Consider the following 27,984-nt stretch of genomic DNA (forward strand, 5'->3'; position numbering starts at 1 on the left):
CATGCTCAGTCTATGCCTAAACACTGCTTAAAAAAAGTGAAAGTCGCTCAATCATGTCCAGCTCTTTGTAACCCCATGGACTATACAGTCCATGGAACTTTCTAGGCCAGAATACTGGAGTGGGTAGCCTTTCCTTTCTCCAGGAGATGTTCCCAACCCAGGGATCGAACCCAGGTCTCCTGCATTGCAGGCGGATTCTTGACCAGCTGAGCCACAAGGGAAGCCCAAGAATACCAGAGTGGGTAGTCCATCCACTCTCCAGCGGATTTTCCCAACCCAGGAATCGAACTGGGGTCTCCTGCATTGCAAGCGGATTCTTTACCAACTGAGTTATCAGGGAAGCTCCCTTTCAAAAGAGAAACATTTTTTTTTTTTGATGAGTTTCTAATTCAACTTTCCAGGTTCCTTGATACTGGGAAGAGGTACCCATGAGAAAAAGCATAGACATTCTGATCCTTGAAAAAGCATGATACTTGGAAAAGTCTGTAGCATCATATCATAGTGGAGTAGAGTTAGCTGTTTGTCTATATCCCCCACTGTTTTATATCAACTATTTGAAAGCAAGGACTATGTGTCTTGTTCACCCTTGCCTGGAGCACATGTGGGCAAGTATCGGCTGACTGCATGTATGAAAGGCTTCTCTTCACTCACGTGAGCCAGATCAGCTACAAAACTCTGAACCAAGGGATCAGGAAGGAACTCCTTGGACTGACGCTGAGTATCAGACTCCCTGGCATGCAAAGCAGTGACCGCCCCCTTCTGAGGCCCTGCCTGCACGACCCGCCAGCCTGCTCCCCTCGGGTCACTATCCACACTTATCCTCCTCTCGCTCTCTATTCCTCACACAGCTGACCTGAGCGATGATTTGTGCTCCGAAGTTTGAGACTAAACAGTTCTCAAATCTATGACCACTTCTCTGAGAGAACTATTATACCTTTCTTTAAGACTTCATCATCTTTTGTCTGAACTAACACAGTCAGAATTGATCTGTGAGTTGCTCAGTCTTTTTCGTACATTCCAAATTTTCCACAATAAACATGCATTCTTTTAAAACAAAGCTAAAAATCCTAATGTCCTCATTACAATAAAATGTATCTAAAGTTATAATAGAAAAATAAAAACTCAAAACGCAATCTTCATATCTTAACTTTCAAAATAAGGTGATCTTACCTGAAGATGGGGATGTTGAGATTATTGCCTGAAGCAATGTACGGCGCTTTGATGTTATGGCAGAAGAGAATGAAAGTGAGCAGGAGATAGTCAATGTGTGATCTATGAACTGGCAGAAATATAAGCGGCAAATTCATCTAGCAAAAGGAAAAATGCCAAATTTAAAATTCAAATGGAAAGTTGAATTACAGTTCAAACACTTGGTTAGAATCATTCAAATACTAGCTAAATAGTGACTCATTCTGTAAAAACATTTTTCAGTAAATAAGAATGGCAATTAATATCTCAATTATATATTATCTAGCTAAAAACAACTGCAGCAATGAAAAATAATCAGGGAAGGAAGAAAGCAATCAAGAATTCAAGGTGACTCCATCATATATCTTCTGAGAGGAAGCCCTAATTATATAAAAAGAATGTAGGTTTTGGACACAAGGTTGGTTTGGTTTGAAATTCTAGAGAAATGACTTATTGGCCATTACTTGGGACAGTTTCTTAATCTGTATGTGCCTTTATTTCCTCATTCATAAAATAAGGATCATTCTATCTGATTTTCAGAATTATTGCAAGGTAACCTACAGAAGGAATCCTGCATATTGCTGATAGGTCCTTCTTTACACCACTTTTCCCCCCAAATACAAAGCTGCTGTAGTTATCTCACATGGGGGAAAACCTGCAAATGTGTGGGACCGCACAAGGGTATACAAAAACACATTCCCCCAAAATTCCAAAATCACTCTGCAAAATGTGGAGAAAAAAGAATGATAGATTCACATAATTCTTGCCTCAGTTGCAGCTTTAACCATTTCAAGTTGACCCTTGTGAATCTGAATATTCCAAAAGAAGCTGTTGAACAGTTTCAGCAGCACCCATCCAGTCAGTCTGAAAGGAAGTTTAAAAAGTTTTTAAATGTATACGCATATTTATATATATACACAGACATAGTTTGACAGCTATCTACCTAAACTTCTGAACCTAAAACCTAAGAGTGATTGTAACTGACTTCATGTTATGAGCACATGTGTGTGTATACTTGTGAAAGTGTACATCTGAATTATGGACTTAAAGAACTGATTTTACATATGTACTACTCATAGAAGCATCCATTTATCCTGTACTACAATCTTATATTTTACTCTACTTGCATACTTTATACTTCAGAAGCTATAGTCAAGCAAACAGTTAAGTGAGCAGAGTGATCCCATTACTGAATACAAATCACTCCCTTTAAGACATAAGCATGTGCAGATTCATCAAGAAAAAAACAGCATGGGCTCAAATAAATAAAATTAGAAATGAAAAAGGAGAAGTTACAATCAACACTACAGAAATACAAAGGTCATATGAGATCACTACAATTATATCCAAATACTGATAAAATGGACAACCTAGAAGAAATGGACAAACTCCTAGAAATGTACAATCTCCCAAGACTGAACCAGGCAGAATAGAAAATATGAACAGACCAACTACCAGTAATGAAACATAGTCAGTAATAAAAAAAAAATTCCAGCAAACCAAAGTCCAGGACCCGGTGGCTTCACAGGTGAATTCTGCCAAACATTTGTAGAAGAGTTAACACAAATCTTTCTCAAACCATGCCAAAAACGTGCAGAGGAAGGAGCACTTCTGATTCTACCCATCCTAAGAGGACAGCATCACCCTGATAGCAACACCAAAGACATCACAGAAAAAGAAAATCACAGGCCAGTATCACTGATGAACTAGATGCAAAAATCCACCACAAAATATTAGCAAACCAATTCAACAATACAGTACATTAAAAGCATCATATACCATGAAGAACAGAATTTATCCCCAGATGCAAGAATGATTCAACATCTGTAAAATTAATGTGATACATCACATTAACAAATTGAAAATTTAAAAAAAATATATGATCATCTAAACAGATGCAAAAAAAGCTCCTGACAAAATCCAACATGCATTTATAATTAAAAACTTTCAACAAAGTGAATACAGAGGGAACATACCTAAACATAAGAAAGACCATGAATGACAAGCCCACGGCTTACATCAGACTCAATGGTGAAAAGCTGAAAGCATTTTCTATAAGGTCAGGAACATAACAAGAATGCACTTTCCCGCCACTTTAATTCAACACAGTATTGAAAGTCCTGGCCATAGCAACCAGAAAAGAGAAAGGTCTGAAAGAAATCCAAAGTGATGAGAGACTCTTGATGAAGGTGGAAAAAGAGAGTGAAAAAGCTGGCTTAAAACTCAACAATCAAAAAACAAAGATCACAGCATCGGGTCCCATCACTTCATGGCAAATAGATGGGAAAACAATCAAAACAGTGACAGACTTAATTTTCTTGGGCTCCAAAATCACTGCAGATGTTGACTGCAGCCATGAAATTAAAAGATGCTTGCTCCTTGGAAGAAAAGCTATGACCAGCATAGACAGCATATTAAAAAGAAGAAACATCACTTTGCTGACAAAGGTCCATCTAGCCAATGAACAGTATCAAAAGGCAAAAAGATATGACACTGAAAGATGAATTCCCCAGCTAAGTAGGTGCCCAATATGCTACAGGAGAAGAGTGGAGAAATAGCTGCAGAAAGAATGAAGAGGTTGAGCCAAGGCAAAAACAACACCCACCTGTGAGTGTGACTGGTGGTGGAAGTAAAGTCTGATGCTGTAAAGAAAACACTCCATAGGAACCTGGAATGTTAGGTCCATGAGTCGAGGTAAATAGGAAGAGGTCAAACAGGAGATGGCAAGAGTGAACATCGACGTTTTAGTAATCAGTTAACTAGACCAGGAGCTGACTGTGGCTCAGATCATGAACTCCTTATTGCTAAATTCAGACTTAAATTGAAGAAAGCAGGAAAACCACTAGACCATTCAGGTATCAAATCCCTTACGATGATACAGTGGAAGTGAGATATAGATTTAAGGGATTAAATCTGATAGACAAGACTGTCTGAAGAACTAAGGGTGGAGGCTCATGACATCGTGCAGGAGTTAGTGATCAAGACCATCCTCAAGAAAAAGAAATGCAAAAAGGCAAAATGGTTGTCTGATGAGCCCTTACAAATAGCTGTGAAAAGAAGAGAAGCTAAAGGCAAAGGAGAAAAGGAAAGATATACTCATCTGAATGCAGAGTTCAAAATAGCAAGGAGAGATGAGAAAGCCTTCCTAAGTGATCAATGCAAAGAAAGAAATAGAGGAAAACAACAGAATGGGAAAGACTACAGACCTCTTCAAGAAAATTAGAGATACCAAGGGAACATTTCATGCAAAGATGGGCTCAATAAAGGACAGAAATGGTATGGACCTAACGGAAGCATAAGATATTAAGAAGTGGTGGCAAGAATACATAGAAGAACTATACAAAAATGATCTTCATGACCCAGATAACCACAATGGTGTGATCTCTCACCTAGAGCCAGACATCCTGGAATGCAAAGTCAAGTGGGCCTTAGGAAGCATCACTATGAACAAAGCTACTGGAGGTGATGGAATTCCAGCTGAGCTATTTCAAATCCTGAAAGATGATGCTGTGAAATTGCTGAATCCAATATGCCAGCAAATTTGGAAAACTCAGCCGTGGCCCCAGGACTGGAAAAGGTCAGTTTTCATTCCAATCCCAAAGAAAGGCAATGCCAAAGAATGCTCAAACTACCACACAATTGCACTCATCTCACATGCTAGTAAAGTAACGCTCAAAATCCTCCAAGCCAGGCTTCAACAGTATGTGAACCGAGAACTTTCAGATGTTCAAGCTGGATGTAGAAAAGGCAGAGGAAAGTGAAAGTCACTCAGTCATGTCTGACTCTTTGTGACCCCATGGACTGTAGCCCGACAAGGACCTCTGTCCATGGAATTCTCCAGGCAGGAATACTGGAGTGGATGGCCATTCCCTTCTCCCGGTGATCTTCCTGACCCAGGGATTGTACCTCAGTCTCCTGCACTGCAGGTGGATTCTTTACCATCTGAGCTACCAGGGAAGCCCAGAGGCAGAGGAAACAGAGATCAAATTGCCAACATCCACTGTATCACAGAAAAAGTAAGAGAATTCCAGAAAAATATCTACTTCTGCTTCATTGACTACATTAATCCTCTGACTGTGTGGATCACAACAAACTGTGGAAAATTCTTAAAGAGATGGGAATACCAGACCACCTTACCTACCTCCTGAGAAATCTGTATGCAGGTGAAGAAGCAACAGTTAGAACGGACATGAACAACTGACTGATTCCAAATTGGGAAAGGATTACATCAAGGCTGTATACTGTCACCTTGCTTATTTAATTTATATGCAGAGTACATCATGTGAAATGTCAGGCTGGATGAAGCACAAGCTGGAATCAAGATTGCCAGGAGAAATATCAATAACCTCAAGATATGCAGATGATACCATCCTTATGGCAGAAAGGGAAGAGGAATTAAAGAGCCTCTTGATGATAGTGAAAGAAAGTGAAAAGGCTGGATTAAAACTCAACAATCAAAAAACAAAGCTCATGGTATCTGGTCCCAACACTTCATGGCAAATAAACGGGGAAACAATGGAAACAGTGACAGACTTAATTTTCTTGGGCTCCAAAATCACTGCAGATGGTGACTACAGCCATGAAATTAAAAGATGCTTGCTGCTTGGAAGAAAGGCTATGACCAACCTAGACATCATATTAAAAAGCAGAGACATTACTTTGCCGGCTAAGATCCATATAGTCAAAGATATGGTTTTTCCAGTAGTCATGTATGGATGTGAGAGTTGGACCATAAAGAAGGCTGAGTGGTAAACAACTGATGCTTTCAAACTGTGATGCTGGAGAAGATTTTTGAGAGTCCCTTGGACTGCAAGGAGATCAAACCTGTCAACCCTAAAGGAAATCAACCCTGAATATTCATTGGAAGGACTGATGCTGAAGCTGAAGCTCCAATACTTTGGCCACCTGATGTGAAGAGCCAACTCTATGGTAAAAGCCCTGATGCTGGGAAAGATCGAGTGCAGGAGCAGAAGGGGTGAGAGAGGATGAGATGGTTGCATGGCATCATGGGCCCAACAGACAGTTTGAACAAACTCTGGGAGATAGTGAAGGACAGGGAAGCCTGCATGCTCTAGTCACGGGGTCACGAAAAGTCAAATAAGACTGAGCAAGTGAATAACAACAAAAAGTGAAAAGGAAGAAGTGAAACCATCACTGTATGCAGATGACAAGACACTAGGGAAATCCTAAAGCCATCCAAAGACTACCAGACTCTTCGATGAATTTGGTAAAGCTGCAGAATACAACATTAATATACAGAAATCAGGTGCATTTCTGTACACTAACAACAGACTATCTGAATGGAAATTAAGAAAACAATTTCATTCACAAATGCATCAGAAAGAATACAATACCTAGAAATAAATCTAACTAAACAAGTAAACTACCATACTTGGAAATATGTAAGACACTCATGAGAAAAACTGAATATGACACAAGTAGATGGAAAGATAAACTGTGTTCATGGATTGAAAGAACGATATTGTTAACATGACCCTATATCCAAGGCAATCTAGAGATTCAATGCAATCCTTATCAAAATGCCAAAGGCATTTTTCACACAACTAGAATAAATAATTCTAAAATTTGTATGGAAACACATCTGAAATAGCCAAAACAATCTTAGGAAAAACGAAAGTGGAGGCATCACACTCCCTGATTTCAAACTATCCCCCAAAGTTACGGTAATCAAGACAGACTGCATGTTCTGGCACAAAAACAGATGCACAGATCAATAGAACAGAGAACCCAGAAACAGACTCACACTTATATGGGCAACCAATCTGTGACAATGGAGGCAAGCATGTACAATGGGGAAGAGTCTCTATAGTGAATGGTGCTGGGAAAACTGGACAACTACATGCAAAAAATCAAACTGGACTACTCTCTCACATCACGCTCAAAAATAAATTCAAAATGGATTAAAGACTGAAATGTAGAAACCTAACTCACAACTCGTATAGAAGGCAGCAGCAGTAATACAATGGCTGCTATCAACTGACAGAGACTGAGGTACCTTGAAGAATCCCAAGCGCTACTTCTCCTGAGAGTTAAATAAGAATATAAGGAGGAGTCAGTTTTTAACATCAGAATATGTTAAAAACCTCTTTTGGACCAAGAGCATTATATTAGGAAGGTTCAGTGGTTCAGTCCTGTCTGCTCAAAACCAGATGACCCCTGATTAAAGGTTTTTGCTTTGCCTTTTAATACCTGATCATTGCCGGTGAAACGGTGGCAACCATTTCTTGAAGGATCTTTCTGGCTTTCTTTTTCACTTTATTCACAGCTTTTGATTGCTGCTGAGCAGAACCATCAGGGTTTAACTCACCAGCCACTTCTGCAATTGCCTCTTGTACTCTGATTTCAAAATGGAAAGACAGACAACGTAACTGGCTCTATGCTATAGTCTGTATTATTTTCTAAACTACAGATACAAATCACAAAGCAAAATACACTTTCTCTTTTAAATGTGATAACACAGAAGAATAAACTCAAGTTAGAAGTGCTTTCTTCGGCTGTTTATTAAACATTATGTATATTATATTCCTAAATCAATGACTCCCTGAGGAAGCTGTAAGGCAGATTTAAAATTTTAATTCAAATTCACTGGGTAACAACTATGTGAATTTGAATGTTCCAGTTATGTTGTAAGGGACGCAAAGTTACACTCTGGCAGAAGGGAAGAAAAGAAAGATTATCCTTCTAGATATGTAATTCAGAGGTACCCCAAACCCACTGCCAAAGTAATATGATTTTTTTCTTTTACTTATTATTCATTTACATCGTGACTATGAGTGGGATATCTGTAAAACTCTCTAGGAGGGATTGAAGGTGGACATAAATAGTCACAAGCGTTTTCCAAATCACGTCAGTAATTTTAAAAGGCACAGCTTTAGATTTAAACAGCACAGACCAGTAAGCTATAAGGTAAAAGGGAAGATTTAACCCAGTCTTGTAAATCTCCCACATAACTTAGGGAAGAATGCATGAGGTTTAAACCTCCTAAAAATAACTTCTAACATCCTAGTTACAATTCAAACTATCTGGATGAAATGAAACACACTTGATGGGCATTACCTAGAAAACAGAATATAGAAATATCCAAAGGAGTTTCTCAAACAATTGTTTTTTTTTCCTCTCACTGCTGCTGATTTTCGAATAATATACAGCAAAACTCCCCATCATTCATTACTACAAAAAGACCAATTCCACAGGACGCTGAAACACCATCCCTACGCCCATCCTTGAACAGCATTTATATCAGTACGGCATTTATATCAGAATTTCACAAGTAATTCACGTAGTTATTACACCACCATGATCAACTATTCACTTATGCATCCAGTAAATATGTACATGCCACTACTGCTCAGCCCTTAACAACTGTACCACTGGGCTTGCATTTCTAAGCATTTTTCAATCCACTCCGGTCTCCAGCTCCCCAAATCCAGATAGGTATCTAACATGGGCCACAACAATGCGGTGGAATAGAGATCAACCTTCACCCAAACTCCCACAGTTTAATGGCTTAACTTTGTAATGATTTCCCCACTCCATCAGAGTTCAAGTAGGTCTCTCCAACTTTTAATCAAGGTCCTCTGAGGGCAAGGACAATTACTTTATTCTCTTAAAATTTCTAATAATGACTTTCTAATAAAAGAATTTGTGCCTAGGTGCTTAACAATTATTTGACAGAAATATGAAATGAGCTCCTCTTCTGGCTGTAAAGTAGGAAATGCATCATCCCCAATATTCACATTACAAAACACTTAACAGAGAATTCTGGAAATATTTGCCTATCTGAACTCCAGCTCACCTTTCATATTAGAACCCCATTCCATTATTCATGCATAAAATAAGGCTGCTCTTCCCACATGGCACCGAAACCATCTGTTCTCTTCCCTTTCCTTGCTTTCTTCTGGAGCTTGAACATTTAATGGTTGGAAACACAAACTCCTCTTGGGACAGAGTCCCAGAGAAACTAAAGGCTAATAAAGGAAATTACTTCCCCACTCCCACTACCCATCCCTGCCTTTCCCCTTTACAACAGTATCCCACCCTTACCGACTGCTGTTCAGCACGTTTTCAGTTACGTTGGTGGCAAACATGCCTTTATGGACATCTCGCTCTTGAATGAAAAGCATGTAAGAAAGACGTCTTGCCAGCCACCCTCGGTGCCTGCAACACGAAAACGATTTAGCAGAGAAGCACTCTAGGAATACCTATTATTCAGAGGCTTCCCTCTTGTAAAAACAAATCCTCATTTCACCTGTTCCAGAGATTTAGGGTTTTCCTGTAGCAAATTCTCCTTAGTAAGTAGTTCAGGATACTATGAAGACAGTTTTATTTCTTTTCTTTCATGTACTCTCAGCTAAAATTTAAACTTGGAATTCGTGTATCAATGCTTGAATAGCATTGCTCTGCAAACTAATAATCCAAATATAAAAACAAAAGAAATGTAAGCATCTTACTTTATTAATACCACTTAAAAAAAACAAATATGTTGAATGCTTTATATACAAGCTTATATAGCTTATAGCTACAGCTACAGGCTATAGAAAGTAATCCAGGAATCTTTTCCTACCACAAAGGGCTAATTTTCTTTTAGTTGTCATTACAGTAATTCTTCTAAGGTGACCACTGACTCTCAAATTGAATTGATAAGGCTGATCAGCTGACAGAATTCAAGGCTAACTAGACAACAGTCTGAATACTTGTACTCTGGATTTATGAAGCCGGAAGCTCTTACCGAGTTTTCTTGCTATGTTTTTGGTTTTGGCTTTTTTATAAAACACATTCAACATACATAAGAAACAGGACAAACTTCCAGCAGTGACAATGACTATGTGTTTATCTGAATGGGGGTTAAAGACATGGATCTCAGAACAAGAATGCTATAAGATTTCATTTTGCAATGATTTGAAACTATTTGTAATGATTACATAATGCCTCATTATCATTTCCTCCATAAAGATATCCAGAGAGACAGGAGAAGATTTCAATTACAAATTAATTCTGAAAATATACAAAAAGTCTTTGATCAAGAAAAAGTAATTTGGGGGAGAACTGTTTATGAATCACATGTTCCTCCAACTCTCCTTCCTGGCATTCTTTTTCTTCCTCCTTTCCTTTCTCTCAGTTCTCTGAACAATTTGGCCCAATATGTTAAGTGTTTAATTCTAAAATCTTTCAGTGAACAGTTATTACTGGAATGTACAAAGTCCACACTCTTGAGGAAATCCCTTTGCCACAGACTGAAAGCAGTGTGTGTGTGTGTGCATAAAACTGTTCAGGCTTTGCTCCCTGCAACACAGAGAAGGGCTAAATAGCCAAGTCACCTGTACAGGAAGCTAATCACACTGAATAGTTTCATTGCCTAGTCAATATAACATGCTAAAAAGTGTGTGTTTATCTCACATGTTTTTTTTTTCTTAACTGCCTCCAAGTGAAGACAACAAATGAACTCCTCAGTTTTGTATGTAAAATATCTTACTTACATAAGGAAGAGAATGAATGGGATTCTTTTGCTTAGGATTTTAATCATGTCAACCAGAGGGGGGAAAAAATTGCTCTTTTCTTTTAACTTAAGAAAACAAGAGAGAGAGGAAAGGAAGGGTAGCATAGAAATTAGCAAAACCACATCTCTTGATTTTAGTTTTATTTAAAAAAAAAAAAACAAAAACAAAAAATTTAGCTAACATATATGCAAGTATATGCTCATTTATTAAAAAAATCATTAAAATATGAGCAGTAACATCAGAAACCCTTAAAATTTAAGTATCTGACTTCTTGTACCAGTTTTTTTCATGAGATTTCATGTATTTCTCATCTCCTGGGCCTCCAGGCATTTACTCTTGGAACTACAAGGACTGGTAGTGGTTTTGGCTCCCGTTCTGCTCTTGTGTTACAGACATTCACCCTCCTTCCTCATCCCCCAGCCTAAATCCACTGAGAAGAAAGCCTCTTTTTCTCTCACTCTGATGCCTGGAATTTGGAAGTAAGAATTCTAAGAAAAGACTTAAGCCAGTAATAAATCAAAGAATATTCACTCTATAGATCAGGCAGATTTCAGAAAGTTATACTTTAAGTATAAAATAATAATATATCATAAGGCATTCAAACCTACACCTCTCCTCCGAAAAATTTCTGTCACATTTTGGCACATTTCAGCAGCAACATCAATATATGAATAAGTTAAAGAAACCTATAAGTAATATCTACAGTCTCATGAAAATATTATATAATACAGCAGTAGAATAGTAATAGGTCTCTAGGTTCCAATTTTTAGATAAAGTATATGTTAGAAGTTAATACCCTATTAACTCTTCAAAAAAACCATAAAGAGATTCATCTTAAAGTGCATTGGTTGGTTATTATGTAGTCTTTCTCTTGACATGCATTAGAAATATAAGAAATTTATTTTTACCTTGTGTGTGTTTCATTGATATAAATAACATTCCGCAAACCCAAAGACGGGATACTGGGGTTGAAAAATTTATCCTATATAAAACAAAATAAATATAGACATAAATATACAACTGGATTGTTGATGAAGGACTCAAATTACTAGTTCTTGAGGACTTTCAAAAATCTGAGATGAAGAAAAATGTTTTATTGAAAAGTAATTTTTAGCTTTCAAAGGTCACAAACTCAAAACTACTCCTCAGCACCTTGCAAAGGAAGTATCACCTCCCCCTTGGCTGAGCCCCCCACCCTCAATCAGAAAGAGTTAAAGTCACGATGGCTTGTCACTGAAAGGAATACTGGAAATTTCATTGTTTTCAAAATACAAAAATACTATGCTAAGTAGTAGTAGTGAAAGTCGCTCAGTCTATGCTAAGTACCATGTATTATTTTGAGATTACTAAATCTTCCAATAATCCTCACACATAAGAATTATTATCCTCATTTTATTTTTTATTTTTTTGCCTTTCTCAGTTTAATAGTATTTTAATATTAAGAGACATTAGAAGTCTCTTTTTAGGAACTCTCTTTGCAGCCAATTTTGGTTTTAATTCACTCACTTTAAGAGCTGAGTGGATAATAATGTATTCTAAATCAACATCTTATCTGTGGCCGTCAGAGAAATGACTTCTGCTCATAATTGCTAACATATTCTTAAGTTTATTTGGAGATTAAGAGGAGCATGATTTTGAAACTTTTCTTAATGTAGTAAATGGCTTTATGAAGTACATGAAAAAGTACAGTTGGAAGAATGGAAAAATCCTAAGTAAATTTCTTCACATTCCATCATAATCAGACTAGCAGTAGAGAAGGGAGACAAATCCCAACTATGCCACTGATCAGCTATATGACTTTGAGCAAGCTTTTCCTCAATTCTCTCATCTGAATAAGGAGAATTATAATAAGAGGACTTTTGTGAATATAAGAACACGTTTTATTTTTAATGTTACTTGTCTGTTTTTATATATATGTTTCTTTGGGCTTCCAGGTGGTTCTAGTGGTAAAAAGTCCACCTGTCAACACAGGAGATGTAAGAGATGCAGGCTCAATCTCTGGGTCAGGAAGATCCCCTGGAGCAGGCATGGCAGCCCACTCCAGTATTCTTGCTGAGAGAATCTCATGCACAGGGGAGCCTGGCAGGCTACAGTCCATGAGGTCGCAAACAGTTGGACAGGAGTGAAGCAACTCAGCATGCTCTCACATATATTTCTTTTATATATTAAATGACTTGGCAAGGACAAATCATTCACTCTAATAATAGTAATTCTTGAAGACTATAACATACATTATCTCATTCATCCTCAGGGTAACCCATATCCCCATTTTATAGGAGGAAAATTGAGGCTGGCAGAAGCTTAGTAGTCAACCCCAGATCTTGCTTCAAAGTATGGGGTCTTTCTAGTCCCCTAAAATGATTGTCTACTTAATGAGAAAATGTACGACTAAAGGTCACCCTTTTTGTGAGTAATCTTGGAAGATAATCCAGAAATAGTTCTGCTAAAAAGATAAAGTCCATAACTTTAATAATGTAGGCAAAAAAGGTAAACCTTCTACAAATAAATGCTGAGAAAGCATAATGTACCCACAAAAGAAAATATCAAAATACTTAAGTGCTATCTCTTTAGAGAAATAGGACTTCAGAGAAAAAGTAGCAGAAAATCACTGTAAAAATACTGTTAAAAATTATTTTATATAAACAGGCCATGGAAAAACTTAAGATCAAATTCAGTACCATCAGGTACTACATTTAAGCAAAAATCATTTATCTATTATGCTACTCATCTCTCCCCACCCCAAACCATTACCACCACCAAATAATTTCTGACTAAAGAACACATTAAAAGTATTGTTTTGATCTTTTAACCATTCAAAATTAGAATTAGATGAGATGCCCGACCTAAAAAGAAAAGCCACATGACCATCTACTTAAATCTTTATTTCTACTGGCCTATTAATCACAACTGGCATTACTCCTAGACTAGAAATTTCCATGATCCTTCACGTCCACCAAACTATTTCAACAAGATATGTGTGATTTAAGAGGAACACTATTTCTATCGTGATGTTCTTGAGCAGACCTGAATATTTAACATAAACTGCTTGTTAAATAAATCTCTCCCAGATTAATAAACTCCTTATGCTAGGCTAGAAATTCTACTTCCTGCCCAGCCAACCCTGAGTGGAAAACTCACACAGCACCAGTAGTTATTCACACAGGTTATAAGCAACCTCAATAAATGGCAGGGTTAATAAACAGCACTTAAACATTCTAATAACTAGCCCATCCCAGAGAGAGTTTACCATCCAGGTGACTACTGCCTGAGATCACAGCCATATTAGAGTCTACATTCCTATACTAGCTCATACTTCTTGGCAAAATGCCCTCAGATGCATACTTATCCAATCAACTCAGATACTATACTGTAATGTGGAAGATTTTGCATGACTTTTTTCCACCGAAATACAAACAACAAACCCATCACATCCTTTCTTAAATCTTCATGCTAACATTTTAGTGACCATCCTTCACTATCCCAGAGTCAAAAGAAACCTCCTCGCACTCCCCTCCACAGTGGGAACAGACTCTTGGCAAAAGGGTAAGGCCACAGTTTTACTTTTTCTGTCCCACTCACACTCACATGAGTGTGTATGTGCATATGTGTATGCACGCTCTCTTTCTTTCTCTCTTTCTCGTTCATCTTGCTAGCATTTTAAAGTTCAGTGCTAAATTTCAATGTCTTGAAGTTACATGAAGGATCCCACTAACTCTTTGGAAGAGTTATCTGAAAGTAAGACCTACTCTCCCACTAAAGTCATACTAAGACAAAAACAAAACAAAACAAAATATTGCCTGGCACCAACTATTAGACCAATATTCACTGAATAAATGAATAGAAAGAAAAATTAAATCAACATTTTTACTTGGGATATTTGGTTCATAAACATGGACCTAAGTTCTAAAAATGCATTAAGTCCATTAAGACTAAGCAAAAATAAAGTTTACACAAAGTTGGAAATCCATGTCACATATTTCACTCTGTTTTGGGGGGCTTCCCTGGTGGCTCAGATGGTAAAGAATCTGCCTCCAGTGCATCCCTGGGTTGGGAAGATACCTTGGAGAAGGGAACGGCAACCCACTTCAGTATTCTCGCCTGGAGAATTCCATGGACAGACTCTGTTTATTAAAGGTCAACAAAGGTATTAAAGGTAACATTCTTACCCAGCTCTGAGGAGTGCAGGAATAACAACATCTTCCCACAAAGGGCCTCTTCCGGCTCATTAGGCTTTCTTTCCACTTCAAGGTTGCAGATCTGAAGACAGTAGGCCTGAAACCACACTCACCCTAATAAATATTAAGGAAAAATAGTGTATGAATGGCAAGAAAATTCTACTTGTCTACTTGATCTCAAAACTCTAAAATCTCTTAAAATTAAGCTGTTTGAGACAGAAGAGAAATTTCTGACACATTTCCTTTTGGGAGCCCACGTTTCCGTCCATGACCGGCACCTGGGACAGAGCTTGGACCATAAGCAAAGGCTGAGCACCTAAGAATAGCAATAGCTGGCTCAAAGCAGCATTCAAAGGCTTAAACATTAAGTTGTGAAAGGTCAGACAGCCTTTTGACAGTAGCAAGAGGAATAATGTCAGACCCCTGGAGCCCTATGCTAACAGTTCATCTCCCTCCCTCTTAAATCACACACTCCTACAAAAGAACTACAAAGCCCTTACTTAAGAGTAAGCAAGTTGTTATACTATAGCTTAAAATAATTCACTTTAAATGAAATACAAGGTCAACTTATATAACATTCCTTTATCCTAACAAGTGAGTTTAAAGTCTAGAATTGAAATTATAGCCATACTATCCAATTAGGGTCAAATTATGCCTTTCTGTCTAAATAATTTTCTCTTAACTTTGAATTCATCAGTTGCTCAAATCCCAGTGATATAACATTCTCAAAAAGAAACCCAAAGACCACCCAAAACTCCAACCCCTCCCAAAAGAGTTTTGTTTGGTTTCTAATCTAAAGCAGACTGAAGAAATATTGAAAACATGCCATGTTATGCTGACATAGAAAAAACAATACAAGAACAACAACAAAAAAAAACCGCCAAAAAGATGCCTTTTGGATTGGCATTCATACTAAAATTTCCTATTTTCAATTATTTAAATAAACTTTATTTCCACTACAAAATTCACACTTCTGAAATGTAATTACGGAAAACAGATACAGAATTTTAAAAAAAAAAAAAATTCTGGTTAAATTACACCACCCAAAAGAACAAACAGGCTTTTTTTCCCCCCTCTGCAAAAGTATTTTGCTTTTTAACATAATCACCATCCTTACACTTCTTATCCATTTTTTTTTCTTCCCAATAACATAATACCATAAGAATTTTTAAATATTAGACTTCATAAACTAACCTTCAAACAGCTGGAGGCAGTTTCTGTAGCTATTAATGTCTATTTGAATTTATGCTTCCAGTACATCCACCTTCATTAACACTGAGAAGAACATCTTTAGGCTGAATGCTTTTAACCCGTATCTTAAACTTACCCATTCCTCGGTGGCATGCTTACACCGACCAATGCTGTATTCAGAAGAATTTGGCAAATAAGATACATCTATCGTGCCAAGGGTCAATGCAGATTCATCCATGTCACACAGCGTAACTCCCGAATCATGAGCTGTAAAAAATGTATACCGTTAAAGTTAATGAGGGATCCAGAGAGTAAATAGCAGAACTCAAAAAAAAAATCTGATTTCTGTTATTTTGCTTCAGGGTAGGATGTCAAATGAACTAAGGAGGACTTCTTAGTCATTGTATAAAACTGGACTTTGATGTATATATATGAACTCAGTTAGGTCATCCGGATTTTTAAAAACATTTGTATCTTTAGACTTCATCAACAAAACAGCTATGAATTCACGAGAGTAATTACTACCCTATTTCAGGTATGTGACAGATAATTATTTTATTTGTGTTAAGTGAATAGTTCCTGGAAGGATGGAAATATGCTTTTATTAACTTAAAGTTACATGTATGCACACAAGTAGATAATTTTTGAAAAATTATGTGCTGGGAATTTTTGGTCATACATACCATGCAAAGTAAAATGGATAGAGGTAATGAGTGCACCTCTAACGTTTCCCACTTAAACTGAATTAAGCTTCTGATTTTCTCGTGCTGCCTTAAATGAAATGGTATTTGCACTTTTAATACATCTACAAAGCTCTAAAACAAGAAAACACTGTTCTAAAATACCGATTTATAAGTTTTCATATCTTTGCAATAAGCCTTTTCCCACCCTCAGAAAAAAACGTTCACTAACAGTGAACTGCTAAAAAAAAAAAATTAAAATATAAGAATTTTCTAACCTAATCCTCAAATTATTTCAGCTTTTGATTATTTCTCTTCTGGCCTTAAATCACTTCTTTAAAACCTTAAAAACTCATGTTCAGGTTAACAGAGTTCCTTGGAGGGCAGATTCCCATTTCTTTACAATCCCCATATGGATTTATAGCGGTAACTGTAATTCTCAGGATAACTATACACATTCTTAACAATTTTACCTAAGTAACAATCTAACAAATAGGCTAGGGGAAGGAAGAGTAAACCAATGCACTTGGCATGAACGCTCTTCTGTATTATAAAATAAAACTCAGCTATCAGTTTCAGGTGCAGAATGTAGCTACGACAGGGGGAGCCGGTGGCTGCCTGGGAAAATGAAGACTTGGCTGGCCCCAGTGATGAGGGGAGGATGAGAGGGCGAAACAGTCCTGTGCCAATAAGAAGCCCACGCTTCGTTCCTCCCTCCACACGTTTGTCCAAGGTTGAAAAGTGCCTCGAACCTACTCTACCCAAAAAGAAAAGCCAGCCTATGCGCTGAGGGGAGCCAACCGTGGGTTTTGAAATAGAGAGTGACATGAGGGCCGACTCTGAAGCCAAATACATCCAAGTTCGAATCCCCCTCTGTTTACCATCTGCGGTCAGCAACCAAGATGGGTTAACAACAACTTAGACAAGATGGTTAATTCCCATGCCTTGGTTTCCCCATCTGGCAAATGGGCATGATATGATAAATCTTACCTCCTGGGTTGCGGGAGTTCTGCACAATACCCCTAGGGCGCCTGGCACTGTGTCTGACGCCCAGTGAGTGCTCAGCTCAATCAGTGGTCATCTGTCATGGGACTGTCCCCTGCACCAGCTGCTTTCAGCGTACCCCTGCAGCCTCAAAGCCAAAGTCAATGCCTCCACGTCCCCTTCGGGTGTGCGCGGGGACTGAGCCCAGAGGAACTTCACTCCCGCCCGGGGGAAGCCCTGCCGCAACCCGGAGTCCCTGGGAGAGAATGAGCTCGATCCCCACGCCGGCACGAGCCGGGCCCACAGCTCAGGGGGAAACCCGGAGGGAGCTCGAGAGAGAGAGCAAGCGCCGAGGCGAGCGAACCGCCGGGCAGCTGGCGGGAGCTGCGCTGGGTCCGGCGAGCGGGCGACCACGCACCTGTCCCGGCGCTCCCGGCCCCAGCAGCCTCCCGCAGCCGGTTCCCGCCCTGGCCGCTCGCACCCGCAGCTCCGCCGGCTATAGCTCTGCAGCTGCCAGCATTTCAAGCCTCAGCCGGCGCTGCGGCGGCGTCGCGCCCTAATGACGCAACGTGGGGGGGGACGAGAGTGACGGGCTCAGCCCACAGCCGGCCAGTTCCGGGCGGGCAAGGGCTGGGGACCCACGCTGCGGGTGACTCGGGCGTCGTGCACCGCAGGGGGTGGAATCTGAGGGTAGCAGGTGTGCTCTCAAGTGTGTCGGTGTGGTGTGTGGCCAGGCGTGTGCTGCCTAGTCGCGCGGCGATTCTGCCTGAGCGCGGAGTCACGTGAGTGTGTGTGCTCCTGTCTATGTCGTGTGAACGCTGCCCTTCTGAAAGTTTGCATCTCCGCCCGGCTCTCCCGAGAGCACGCACGTGGGCCGTCTGAGTTTACTTGTATAGGTGTGGGACGTCTTTTTTGTGAGATGTGTAAGACTGCAGAACTTACTGGGCATGAGAGAGGTGGGGACTGGAATGGCCCTGTTGTGTAATTTTCCTAACAGGGACTTAGTGCCTTTTCCCTGAAGAAAGAAAATGAGGAATTCAAATAGAAACAAATAAGGCTTGGAAGAACCTGAGTCCAAATTTCCCGGCCTTGAGTCCTTGAAACAAAATAGCAAGGAGCATGAAGAGTTTTTTTTCACAATATTTGTCTTGCCATTGACAAGGCCAGTGGTTATAAAGAGATTAATAATTTATTGATAGAAGGTAAAAGATAACCTTTTACCTGCACTTCAGCAACAGGCATGAAGTATGAACTAGCAGATGGGGAGGGGTGATGGGCTTCCCTGGTGGCTCACACGTAAAGAATCCGCCTACAATGCAGGACACATGGGTTCAATCCCTGGGTCAGGAAGATCCCCTGGAGTAGGGAATAGAAACCCACTCCGGTATTCTTGCCTGGAAAAATCTCATGAACAGAGGAGCCTGGTGAGCGATGTAGCAAAAGAGTGGGACTGAACTGAGTACCCGCATAGACAGCAGATGGAGATACAAAGATGATTAAGGCATAATCCCTGTCCTGGCGCCTCTGCCACCAGTCCTTACCTCTTCTGCACACATGAACGCTGTCTGCCAGGCAATCTCTGTCTCTCTCCACCGATCGAAAACCATCCAGAGCTCCCCACAGTCCAAATGCCTAAGCCTAGCATCTAAGACTTTCACAGAGAAGCCTCTTTTTTCCCCACCATTCTCCATCAGGAGCCCGTTCCTTTAGCCTCTCTGATTTTCCCTCATCAAGCCCTGGGCACTGGTACTCCTAACTGTGCTCACACCACTCTCCCCTGAATTTGACAGTTCTTTGCTAAACTGGGTCTCCAAGCCTTCCCTCATCTTGTCCACCCTCTATACTTACACTGTCAAGTGAAATCTCACAGATTTCCCGTGGTACCACACCTTGGGTCTTTATCAGTTTGTGTCATTCCTCCACTAGATTATGAACTCATCATCAGTGCCTGTTTCTCGGGTAACATACAGTGTATTCTTAGAGGAAACACTCAGTAAATACTTGTTGAAGCTGAGGAACAAGAAGTGAAAGAAGCATTACTTACCTTGCACTTTCTACTGTTTATAAATCCATCCCCAAAGAATTCAAAACAGCAGGAGTGCTTATTCATTTTTTAAAAGATTTTGAGCTTCTTGAAGTCAAGGACCCTGTTTTTATTCAACCCCTCTCCACACAAACACACACACACACATACACACACACCTTCGCCCCAAGCGAGTACACACCTAGGTATTCAAGGCCAATGTTGACTAGAATAAGATGAATTCTCATCCCCAAATATTGTGAAATTTGTGTACAGATTATTGGCCCCTGACATGAAGGAAAGAAAAGGAGGGAAGAAAATAGAGGAAAGTCACAGGATTTGAAGTCACTGTTAAAGAGAAAGTAATGAGAAATGAAGTAGAGCATCACAGGAATGAAAATGTAAGCTAGAGGGGAAAATTAGTTGTCTTACATAGACTTCATTTGTATGCAACTCTTCTGTAACACCCGTTACACAAGAGTTTACTGCACCCAAAGGAGATGTGGATTGTGAAGCACAGATTAATGAGGATTGTTTTGGAAACAAGTGACAACCTTGGCAGTCTCTCATCAACAGAACAGCAATAATTCATAGTAATCCAGATCCAGTCTAGCCAGCCATGGCAGAGCAACAAGAACTAAATCCGCTCTCCTGCTAACACAACAGCAGAAGCGAAACTAGCAAAATATATTTAAAAGGCAGCTGTGCAGGACAGTGCTCCATAAGGGAAGGGAAATGAGCAAGGCTGAGCACTATTATTGCCTCAGCTACCTGCCTAGAAAGAGTTGCCAGGCTATAGTGCAAACAGAGTAATCCAGGAAGAGCTAGGCAGACTTTCTGAGCTGAGGAGTTAGAACCAGGAAACCAGGAAGACCAAAACAGCTGGAGTTGGGAGAAGAGTACCAGAGAGGTGTTCTTGTTCCCATAACGCCGAGGGAAAAGATGCCCAGTGAACCTACAGGACCAGGAATATAGGGCTTGATCCTGGCCCCTAGACTGGAAAATCTCATAATTTGCAACTCAGAAAGTCCCTCAGTGCTCAGTTGCATCTGACTCTTTATGACCCCATGGACTGTAGCCCACCAGGCTCCTCTGTCCATGGAATTTTCCAGGCAAGAATACTAGAGTGGGTTGCCATGCCCTCCTCCAGGGGATCTTCCTGACCCAGGGATCAAACCCGTGTCTCCTGCATCTCCTACATTGGCAGGCGGATTCTTTACCACTGAGCCACCTGGGAAACCCCTTGCCTCAGTAGTGGGGTAAAATTAATCCTAGAATAAACACTGCTGTGGTCCTACCTAACAAATAAAAGGCAGTCCCCAGAGGATCAAACTTTCCAAAGACAGGATGTCCCAAAACAAAGCACAAGAATACTTATAGGAAGTCAGAAATATTTAGCATCCAACAAGGTAAAATTCACAATGTTGTCCTTCCAATCAAAAGTCATCAGGCAAGCAAAATGAAGCATGAAGCAATGAACCACAGTAAGCAGAAAAGTTAATTAATTGAAAGAATCCCAGAAATGACAGAGGTGTTAGAGTTGGTAAATACACCCCACTTAAGACACTTTTGGTCACCAAGAAAGTTTTTTCCAACACCAACTTAAATAGGCAGCCTATCTCCACCTTGTAGCTACTCCGTTTAGAACACAAAGCCTCCAGGGTCACTGTGGCATATATAAAAAAATACTTATAACTATATTCTGTAAGTCCAAAAAAGTAGAGGAAATATTAAGCATATTAAGTAGATCTGGAAAACCTAAAAAGACCCAAGCGAACTTTGTGGCCAACCCAACTCTTGAAGGTAAACTGTGGTAAGTTAAAGATGTATACTACAACTGCCATAAAAGCAAAATAAAGAGTTGTAGCTAGTATATCAATGAAGAAAACAAAGCAGAGTCATTTTTAACAAGTCACTCAATGAATCCAAAAGAAGGCAGTAAGTGAGTAGAAAGGGGGAAAAATGGATTGATAAAGAGAAAACACATAGCAAGATGGCAGATTTAAATTCATGCATGTAAGTAATCACCTCAGTCAAAAGGCAAAGATTGTCAGACTGGAGAAGAAAGAACCAGCTATATGTCATCTGTTAAAATCACTTTAGATGTAAAGAAAAATCGGTTAAACAATTGAAAAATAAGCCTCCAATTAAAATAAATAAAATTATATTCAAAAAGAAAAACAATGACCATGCTAATGCTAATCAAAAGAAATATGGGTAGCTATATTCAGTTCAGTTCAGTTGTTCAGTCATGTCTGACTCTTTGCGACCCCATGAATCGCAGCACGCCAGGCCTCCCTGTCCATCACCAACTCCCGGAGTTCACTCAGACTCACATCCATCGAGTCCGTGTTGCCATCCAGCCATATCATCCTCAGTCGTCCCCTTCTCCTCCTGCCCCCAATCCCTCCCAGCATCAGAGTCTTTTCCAATGAGTCAACTCTTCGCATGAGGTGGCCAAAGTACTGGAGCTTCAGCTTTAGCATCATTCCTTCCAAAGAAATCCCAAGGTTGATCTCCTTCAGAATGGATTGGTTGGATCTCCTTGCAGTCCAAAGGACTCTCAAGAGTCTTCTCCAACACCACAGTTCAAAAGCATCAATTCTTTGGTGCTCACCTTTCTTCACAGTCCAACTCTCATATCCATACATGACCACTGGAAAAACCATAGCCTTGACTAGACGGACCTTTGTTGGCAATGTATAGATATGTATAGAACTCCTACTGCCTGCCAGGCGGCATAGAATGAGACCCTCTAGAAGACAAACTCCTGTTTGATCACTGTGTCCCAAAAGATTCAAAAATCAGCATCAAGTTCAGTAGACTGTGGCCTCTAGAACTCTGTTGATTTGGAACAAACACTGAGACCTCTCTGTCTGCTATCCATTCCTTGCAGGTTCCTGGCTATCAGAAGCCTGATTTTATTCAGGGTGATCTTTTGTCCAGCCCTGAGAAAATAGTGAATCAAAGTATCTGAGTTAATGATGATAATCTTGCTTTTTACTATTCTAACTGTTCCTGCAGCTAAGATGGTCTTATGATCCAGTTCTGGGCAATGACACCTAAGAGAAAATCAAACTTGAGGATTTCTGGAAAAGCTTTTCTTTCCTGGTAAAAGGTAACCGATACATTTGGCATGTTTCTTTTTCAATCTTTTCCCTATGTGCTCTGCAACTTATTATCCAAACCCCACACTACCAATCACACAAGACTGGTTTTTAAGCCACTTAAATCTTGTTTTCTGTTTCTTGCATGTCCTGTCACTCGGTCATGTCTTAACTCTTTGTGACCCCATGGACTGTCACCCACCAGGCTCCTCTGTCCCTGGGATTTTCCAGGCAAGAATACCAGAGTGGGTTGCCATTTCCCACTCCAGGGTATCTTCCCAACAAATTGCATTCCTGACTCATCTTTAATTTTTAAGCACAGTCCTGGCTGCTAGAATAACTCAGGTGTATGGAGGGGAAAGAGTGTTGAGAAATAGTCCCTGCTAGTGTATCACCCTGGGGAATGGCAATGGATGTGACCTTGGAGCCTGCCATTTAGAAAGTAACGTAGGCCAGGAGAGAATGGGACCTCCCCCCGCTTCCCTGATTCACATTTACCACATTTATGACAGAACCGGTACTTCAATTTGACTGAAAATGGCTTCACAATAGACTAATCTAAAAACTTCAAATAATCCAGGCAGGAGGCAGTCTAGCTTCTGGGAGAGTTGCCTTGGCATCTTCCTTCAAGCTTGGCAGAACTTGACAGAGCTGATAGCCCACCCTGACCCCAGGAAGGAAGGTGGGCAGCAGGCTTTTGGTCACTAGCAAGGCCTCAGGCCCTGATGGCTCAGCGGGTAAAGAATCTTCCTGCAGTGCAGGAGACACAGGAGATACAGGTTGGATCTTCGGGTTGAGAAGATCTCCTGCAGTGCAGGAAACACAGGAGATGCGAGTGGGATCCCTGGGTTGGGAAGATCTCCTGGAGTAGGAAATGGCTACCCACTCCACTCCAGTATTCTTGCCTGAAAAATCCTATGGACAGAGGAGACCAGTGGGCTACAGTCCAAAGGGTTGCAAAGAGTCAGACATGACTAAGTGACAGGACATGCCTCAGGGCAGGACACCGGCTCGAGAGTTGGAGGTGGGACACTGGATCAGTAACTGCTAGAGCTGGGTAATTAAGGAATTAGCTCCCCAGTGAGTTGTTGGTTTTTTTTCCCCCAGTTTATAACTGTTAGCTCATTCTTAAGAAAGGAAAATTATTTCTCCTTCTTCTAGGGGTGTAGCCAGGCTCTGTGGTTTAAGTCCCAAGGTTCTGTTGAAGGAGCCTAAGTCAGTGCCATTAGCAGTCTTTTTGTTCCTAAAAGAAGACAAAATCTGAAGGGACCTTTGCTTTCCCTGTGCAATCAAGCTAGATTGGATGAGAGGGAGAGGTTATCTTGAGTAGGAGAGGTGGGGTGGGGAGAGTCCACGAGGCAGGGACACTGCAATGAAACTCCAACAGCACCTGGTCACCTGTGACTAATATTAGATAAAGTAATGGGAAGGGCCTCTCCAAGTGAGGAGCAGCTACGCTGAGGTGAGGATGTGAGAAGGATGAGAAAGAAGACCAGAAAAGATCTTTCCAAGAAGAGGGGACTATACTTGCCAAAACCCCGAAGGAAGACAGAGCTTGGCAGAGGGAACTGGACAAAGGCCAGTGCGGGTTAGAGGGAGTGAGGGGGAAGGTGGTGGAAGGAGGGGTTGGGAAGACAGAAGGGGCCAGATAGAGCAGGGCTTTTTAAGCTGCAGTAAGAAGTTTGGAAAATTAGAAAGAAAGTGATGACGTGTCACAAATGTTGAGGAGGAATCCACATGCCCTTTACCCTATAAAGATTAGAGAAGAATGCATCGAAACAAACCCAGGTCTCTGGACTCAGACAGCCTGGAGAGAGAAATGAGCCTTGATTCAGGAGCTTTGGGGTAAGCAGAGGCCTGCCTGGTGCAAATTGGCCTCAGAACATCTAGGTAAGAGGTAAGTCAGTACATTTTGTAAGCTGCCACTCACTAGGCAATTATTACAGGCCAAGCACAGTTCTTAGTACTTCATAGGCATGATCGCAAGCAATTCTTTGTATTAGTCACAGTGCAGTATGGAAAAGAGCCCGTGCCAGACAGCCACTGAAAGTGAAAATGAAGTCACTCAGTCGTGTCCGACTCTTTGCGACGCCATGGACTGTAGCCTACCAAGCTCCTCTGTCCATGGGGTTTTCCAGGCAATAGTACTGGAGTGGATTACCATTTCCTTCTCCAGAGGATCTTCCTGACCCAGGGATCAAACCCAGGTCTCCTGCATTGTAGACAGACGCTTTACCATCTAAGCCACCAGGGAAGTCTCTAGCTAACTTGAATAGAGTTCTACTCAGAAAGTTCTTAGAACTGAAAGGACCAAAGGGGACAGTGAGGCAGCCCTTAGCAATAGAAGATCACTACCTGCCCTGGGGCTGGAGTCACAAAGTCAGGTGCTAACAGAGCCAGGAACCAGAACCAACTAGGCAACAGCTGGGACCAAGGAGAGACAGGCCACCTAAGAGGAGCCGAAATCACACTAGAGATGTCCCTAGAGAAAGAGGGGGCCGCCCTCCCTGGCTTTTACCCCTTTCTGGCCTCCCATCACCTGCCAGTGCTCCTACTGGCTTAAGTAAACTGCAAGGGAGTCCAAGGAATGGAGGTGCAGGGGCCACCTCCCCCACTCACTCCCCAGCCCCTCCCCAGACAAGGAGTCGAGTCGAGAAGGGTGGCGACTGGATCTGAAAGCAAACAGGCAAATAAGGTGCCTGTCCTCCAGGCAGCCCCGTGAGCTAGGTACTATAAATCCCCACTTTGGGGCCAAAGAACTAAACAGATATTTCTCCAAAGAAGGCACACAGATGGCTAACAAACACATGAAAAGATGCTCAACATCACTCATTATCAGAGAAATGCAAATCAAAACCACAATGAGGTACCATTTCACACCAGTCAGAATGGCTGCTATCCAACAATCTATAAGTAATAAATGCTGGAGAGGGTGTGGAGAAAAGGGAACGCTCTTACACTGTTGGTGGGAATGCAAACTAGTACAGCCACTATGGAGAACAGTGTGGAGATTCCTTAAGAAACTGGAAATAGAACTGCCTTATGACCCAGCAATCCCACTGCTGGGCATACACACCAAGGAAACCAGAATTGAAAGAGACACATGTACCCCAATGTTCATCACAGCACTGTTTATAATAGCCAGGACATGGAAGCAACCTAGATGTCCATCAGCAGATGAATGGATAAGAAAGCTGTGATACATATACACAATGGCCATTAAAAAGAATACATCTGAATCAGCTCTAATGAGGTGGATGAAACTGGAGCCGATTATACAGAGTGAAGTAAGCCAGAGAGAAAAACACCAATACAGTATACTAATGCATATACATGGAATTTAGAAAGATGGTAACAATAACCCTGTATACGAGACAGCAAAAGAGACACAGATGTATAGAACAGTCTTTTGGACTCTGTGGGAGAGGGTGAGGGTGGGATGATTTGGGAGAATGGCATTGAAACATGTATAATATCATATATGAAATGAATCGCCAGTCCAGGTTTGATGCAGGATACAGGACTCTTGGGGCTGGTGCACTAGGATGACCCAGAGGGATGGTATGAGGAGGGAGGAGGGAGTGGGGTTCAGGATGGGGAACACGTGTACACCCGTGGCAGATTCATGCTGATGTATGGCAAAACCAATACAATATTGTAAAGTAATTAGCCTCCAATTAAATAAATCTAAATTTTTTTAATTTAAAAAATGAATAAATCCCCATTTTCCATATGGGAGAACTGAGGCATGGGGAGAGATAAATCTGGTATGTGGAAGAACCCCAATTTGAAATCAGATGCCTCCAATTCTAGAGCTCAAATGTATGACTGATATGTTATTTAGTCAGTGTAGATGAGAGCTTGAGAGTTAGGACTGGGCCACCAGATCCCAGGTCTGAAAAGCATATCTTCATGTTAAACCCCACTCCATGAAGGAGCTGAGGAGTGATACTCAGAGATGGTTGGCTTAAAAACTGAGCTGCTGCCAGTCGGGCTATCAGTGGGCTAAGCCCGAGTCCTTCCAGCAGAATGTCTGAGAGTCATGCCAGGACTTTGAAGACAGACCACCTAGGTTCCAGTCATGAAAGTGAAGTGAAAGTCGCTCAGTCCTGTCCAACTGTTTGGAACCCCATGGACTGTACAGTCCCTGGGATTCTCCAGGCCAGGATACTGCAGTGGATAGCCTTTCCCTTCTCCAGGGGGTCTTCCCAACCCAGGGATCGAACCCAGGTCTCCCACACTGCAGGCTGATTCTTTACCAGCTAAGCCACAAGGGAAGCCCAAGAATACTGGAATGGGTAGCCTATCCCTTCTTCTGCGGATCTTCCCGACCCAGGAATCAACCCGGGGTCTCCTGCATTGCAGGTGGATTCTTTACCAACTCAGCTACTAGGTTCCAGTCAGAATTCTGCCATTTACCAGCCACGTGACCCTGGGAAAGTTATTTAACCTCTCTGAGTCCCTATTCTCTCATTTAAAAAGGGGATTTACTACATATGTACACCTATGGCTAATTCATGTTGATGCATGGCAGAAATGAAACCAATATTGTAAAGCAATTATCCTTCAATTCAAAATAAAATTAAAAAAAAATTAACTAACATTAGATTTGCTAACTAACATTGGATTTGCTAACATTCCCTTACTCACTCGGTTACTTTGAGGTAAAATGAAATAATGTATACAGATAATTAGCATATTGCCTGCCAAGTGGTGAGATTTACTAGATAGATAGTAACTATTATTATGATTCTCCTCTTGCATAGACTCCAGAGACAAAAGAGATATCCTATTCCTTTGAGCTGAAATCCTGGCAAAGTATTTGTCCTGAAACCTTCCAAACTCATTTGAGCCATTAAGGTTACTTTGTTCTGGGGAGAATGTCATGGTATTGGTCAGGATGGGCTAGGTTGCAATTCAGTAACAAATGTCTCAGAGTCTTGCAACAAAGATTATCTGCCTACGCTACATGGAAACTGTGGGTTATTACAGGGGCTTTTAAGGCCATTGAGGGAGGCTCCAACTTGACATGCGCTTCCTCAGTTGCTGAGGCTGGGACCAGAGAGTGTAGAGAACCATGCACTAGGTCTTAATTCACATCATTTCTGTTCCCATTTC

General features: G+C 40.9%; 1 protein-coding gene across 5 annotated transcripts in view; it reads right to left on the reverse strand.

The window, feature by feature from the left end:
- The window catches only part of GPAM (glycerol-3-phosphate acyltransferase, mitochondrial), a 67,155-nt gene that overhangs the window by 21,542 nt on the left and 17,629 nt on the right, over positions 1–27,984 (reverse strand). For 2 of the 5 annotated variants that reach the window (XM_069567789.1, XM_069567788.1), the window contains exons 2-8: positions 16,209–16,339; positions 14,873–14,995; positions 11,615–11,688; positions 9,253–9,366; positions 7,399–7,545; positions 1,956–2,052; positions 1,171–1,307 (exon numbers count right to left, since the gene is read on the reverse strand). In XM_069567789.1, the coding sequence (XP_069423890.1) occupies positions 1,171–1,307; positions 1,956–2,052; positions 7,399–7,545; positions 9,253–9,366; positions 11,615–11,688; positions 14,873–14,995; positions 16,209–16,310 (794 nt within the window). In that variant the 5' untranslated portion in view covers positions 16,311–16,339. Of the gene's footprint in view, positions 1–1,170; positions 1,308–1,955; positions 2,053–7,398; positions 7,546–9,252; positions 9,367–11,614; positions 11,689–14,872; positions 14,996–16,208; positions 16,340–17,742; positions 18,397–19,584; positions 19,653–27,984 lie in introns of those variants that run through there. The other 3 variants (XM_069567792.1, XM_069567790.1, XM_069567791.1) reach the window with 3 other exon arrangements.

This window comes from Ovis canadensis, chromosome 22 (genome assembly GCF_042477335.2).
Source record: "Ovis canadensis isolate MfBH-ARS-UI-01 breed Bighorn chromosome 22, ARS-UI_OviCan_v2, whole genome shotgun sequence".
In the NCBI taxonomy this organism is placed as follows: Eukaryota; Metazoa; Chordata; class Mammalia; order Artiodactyla; family Bovidae; genus Ovis; species Ovis canadensis.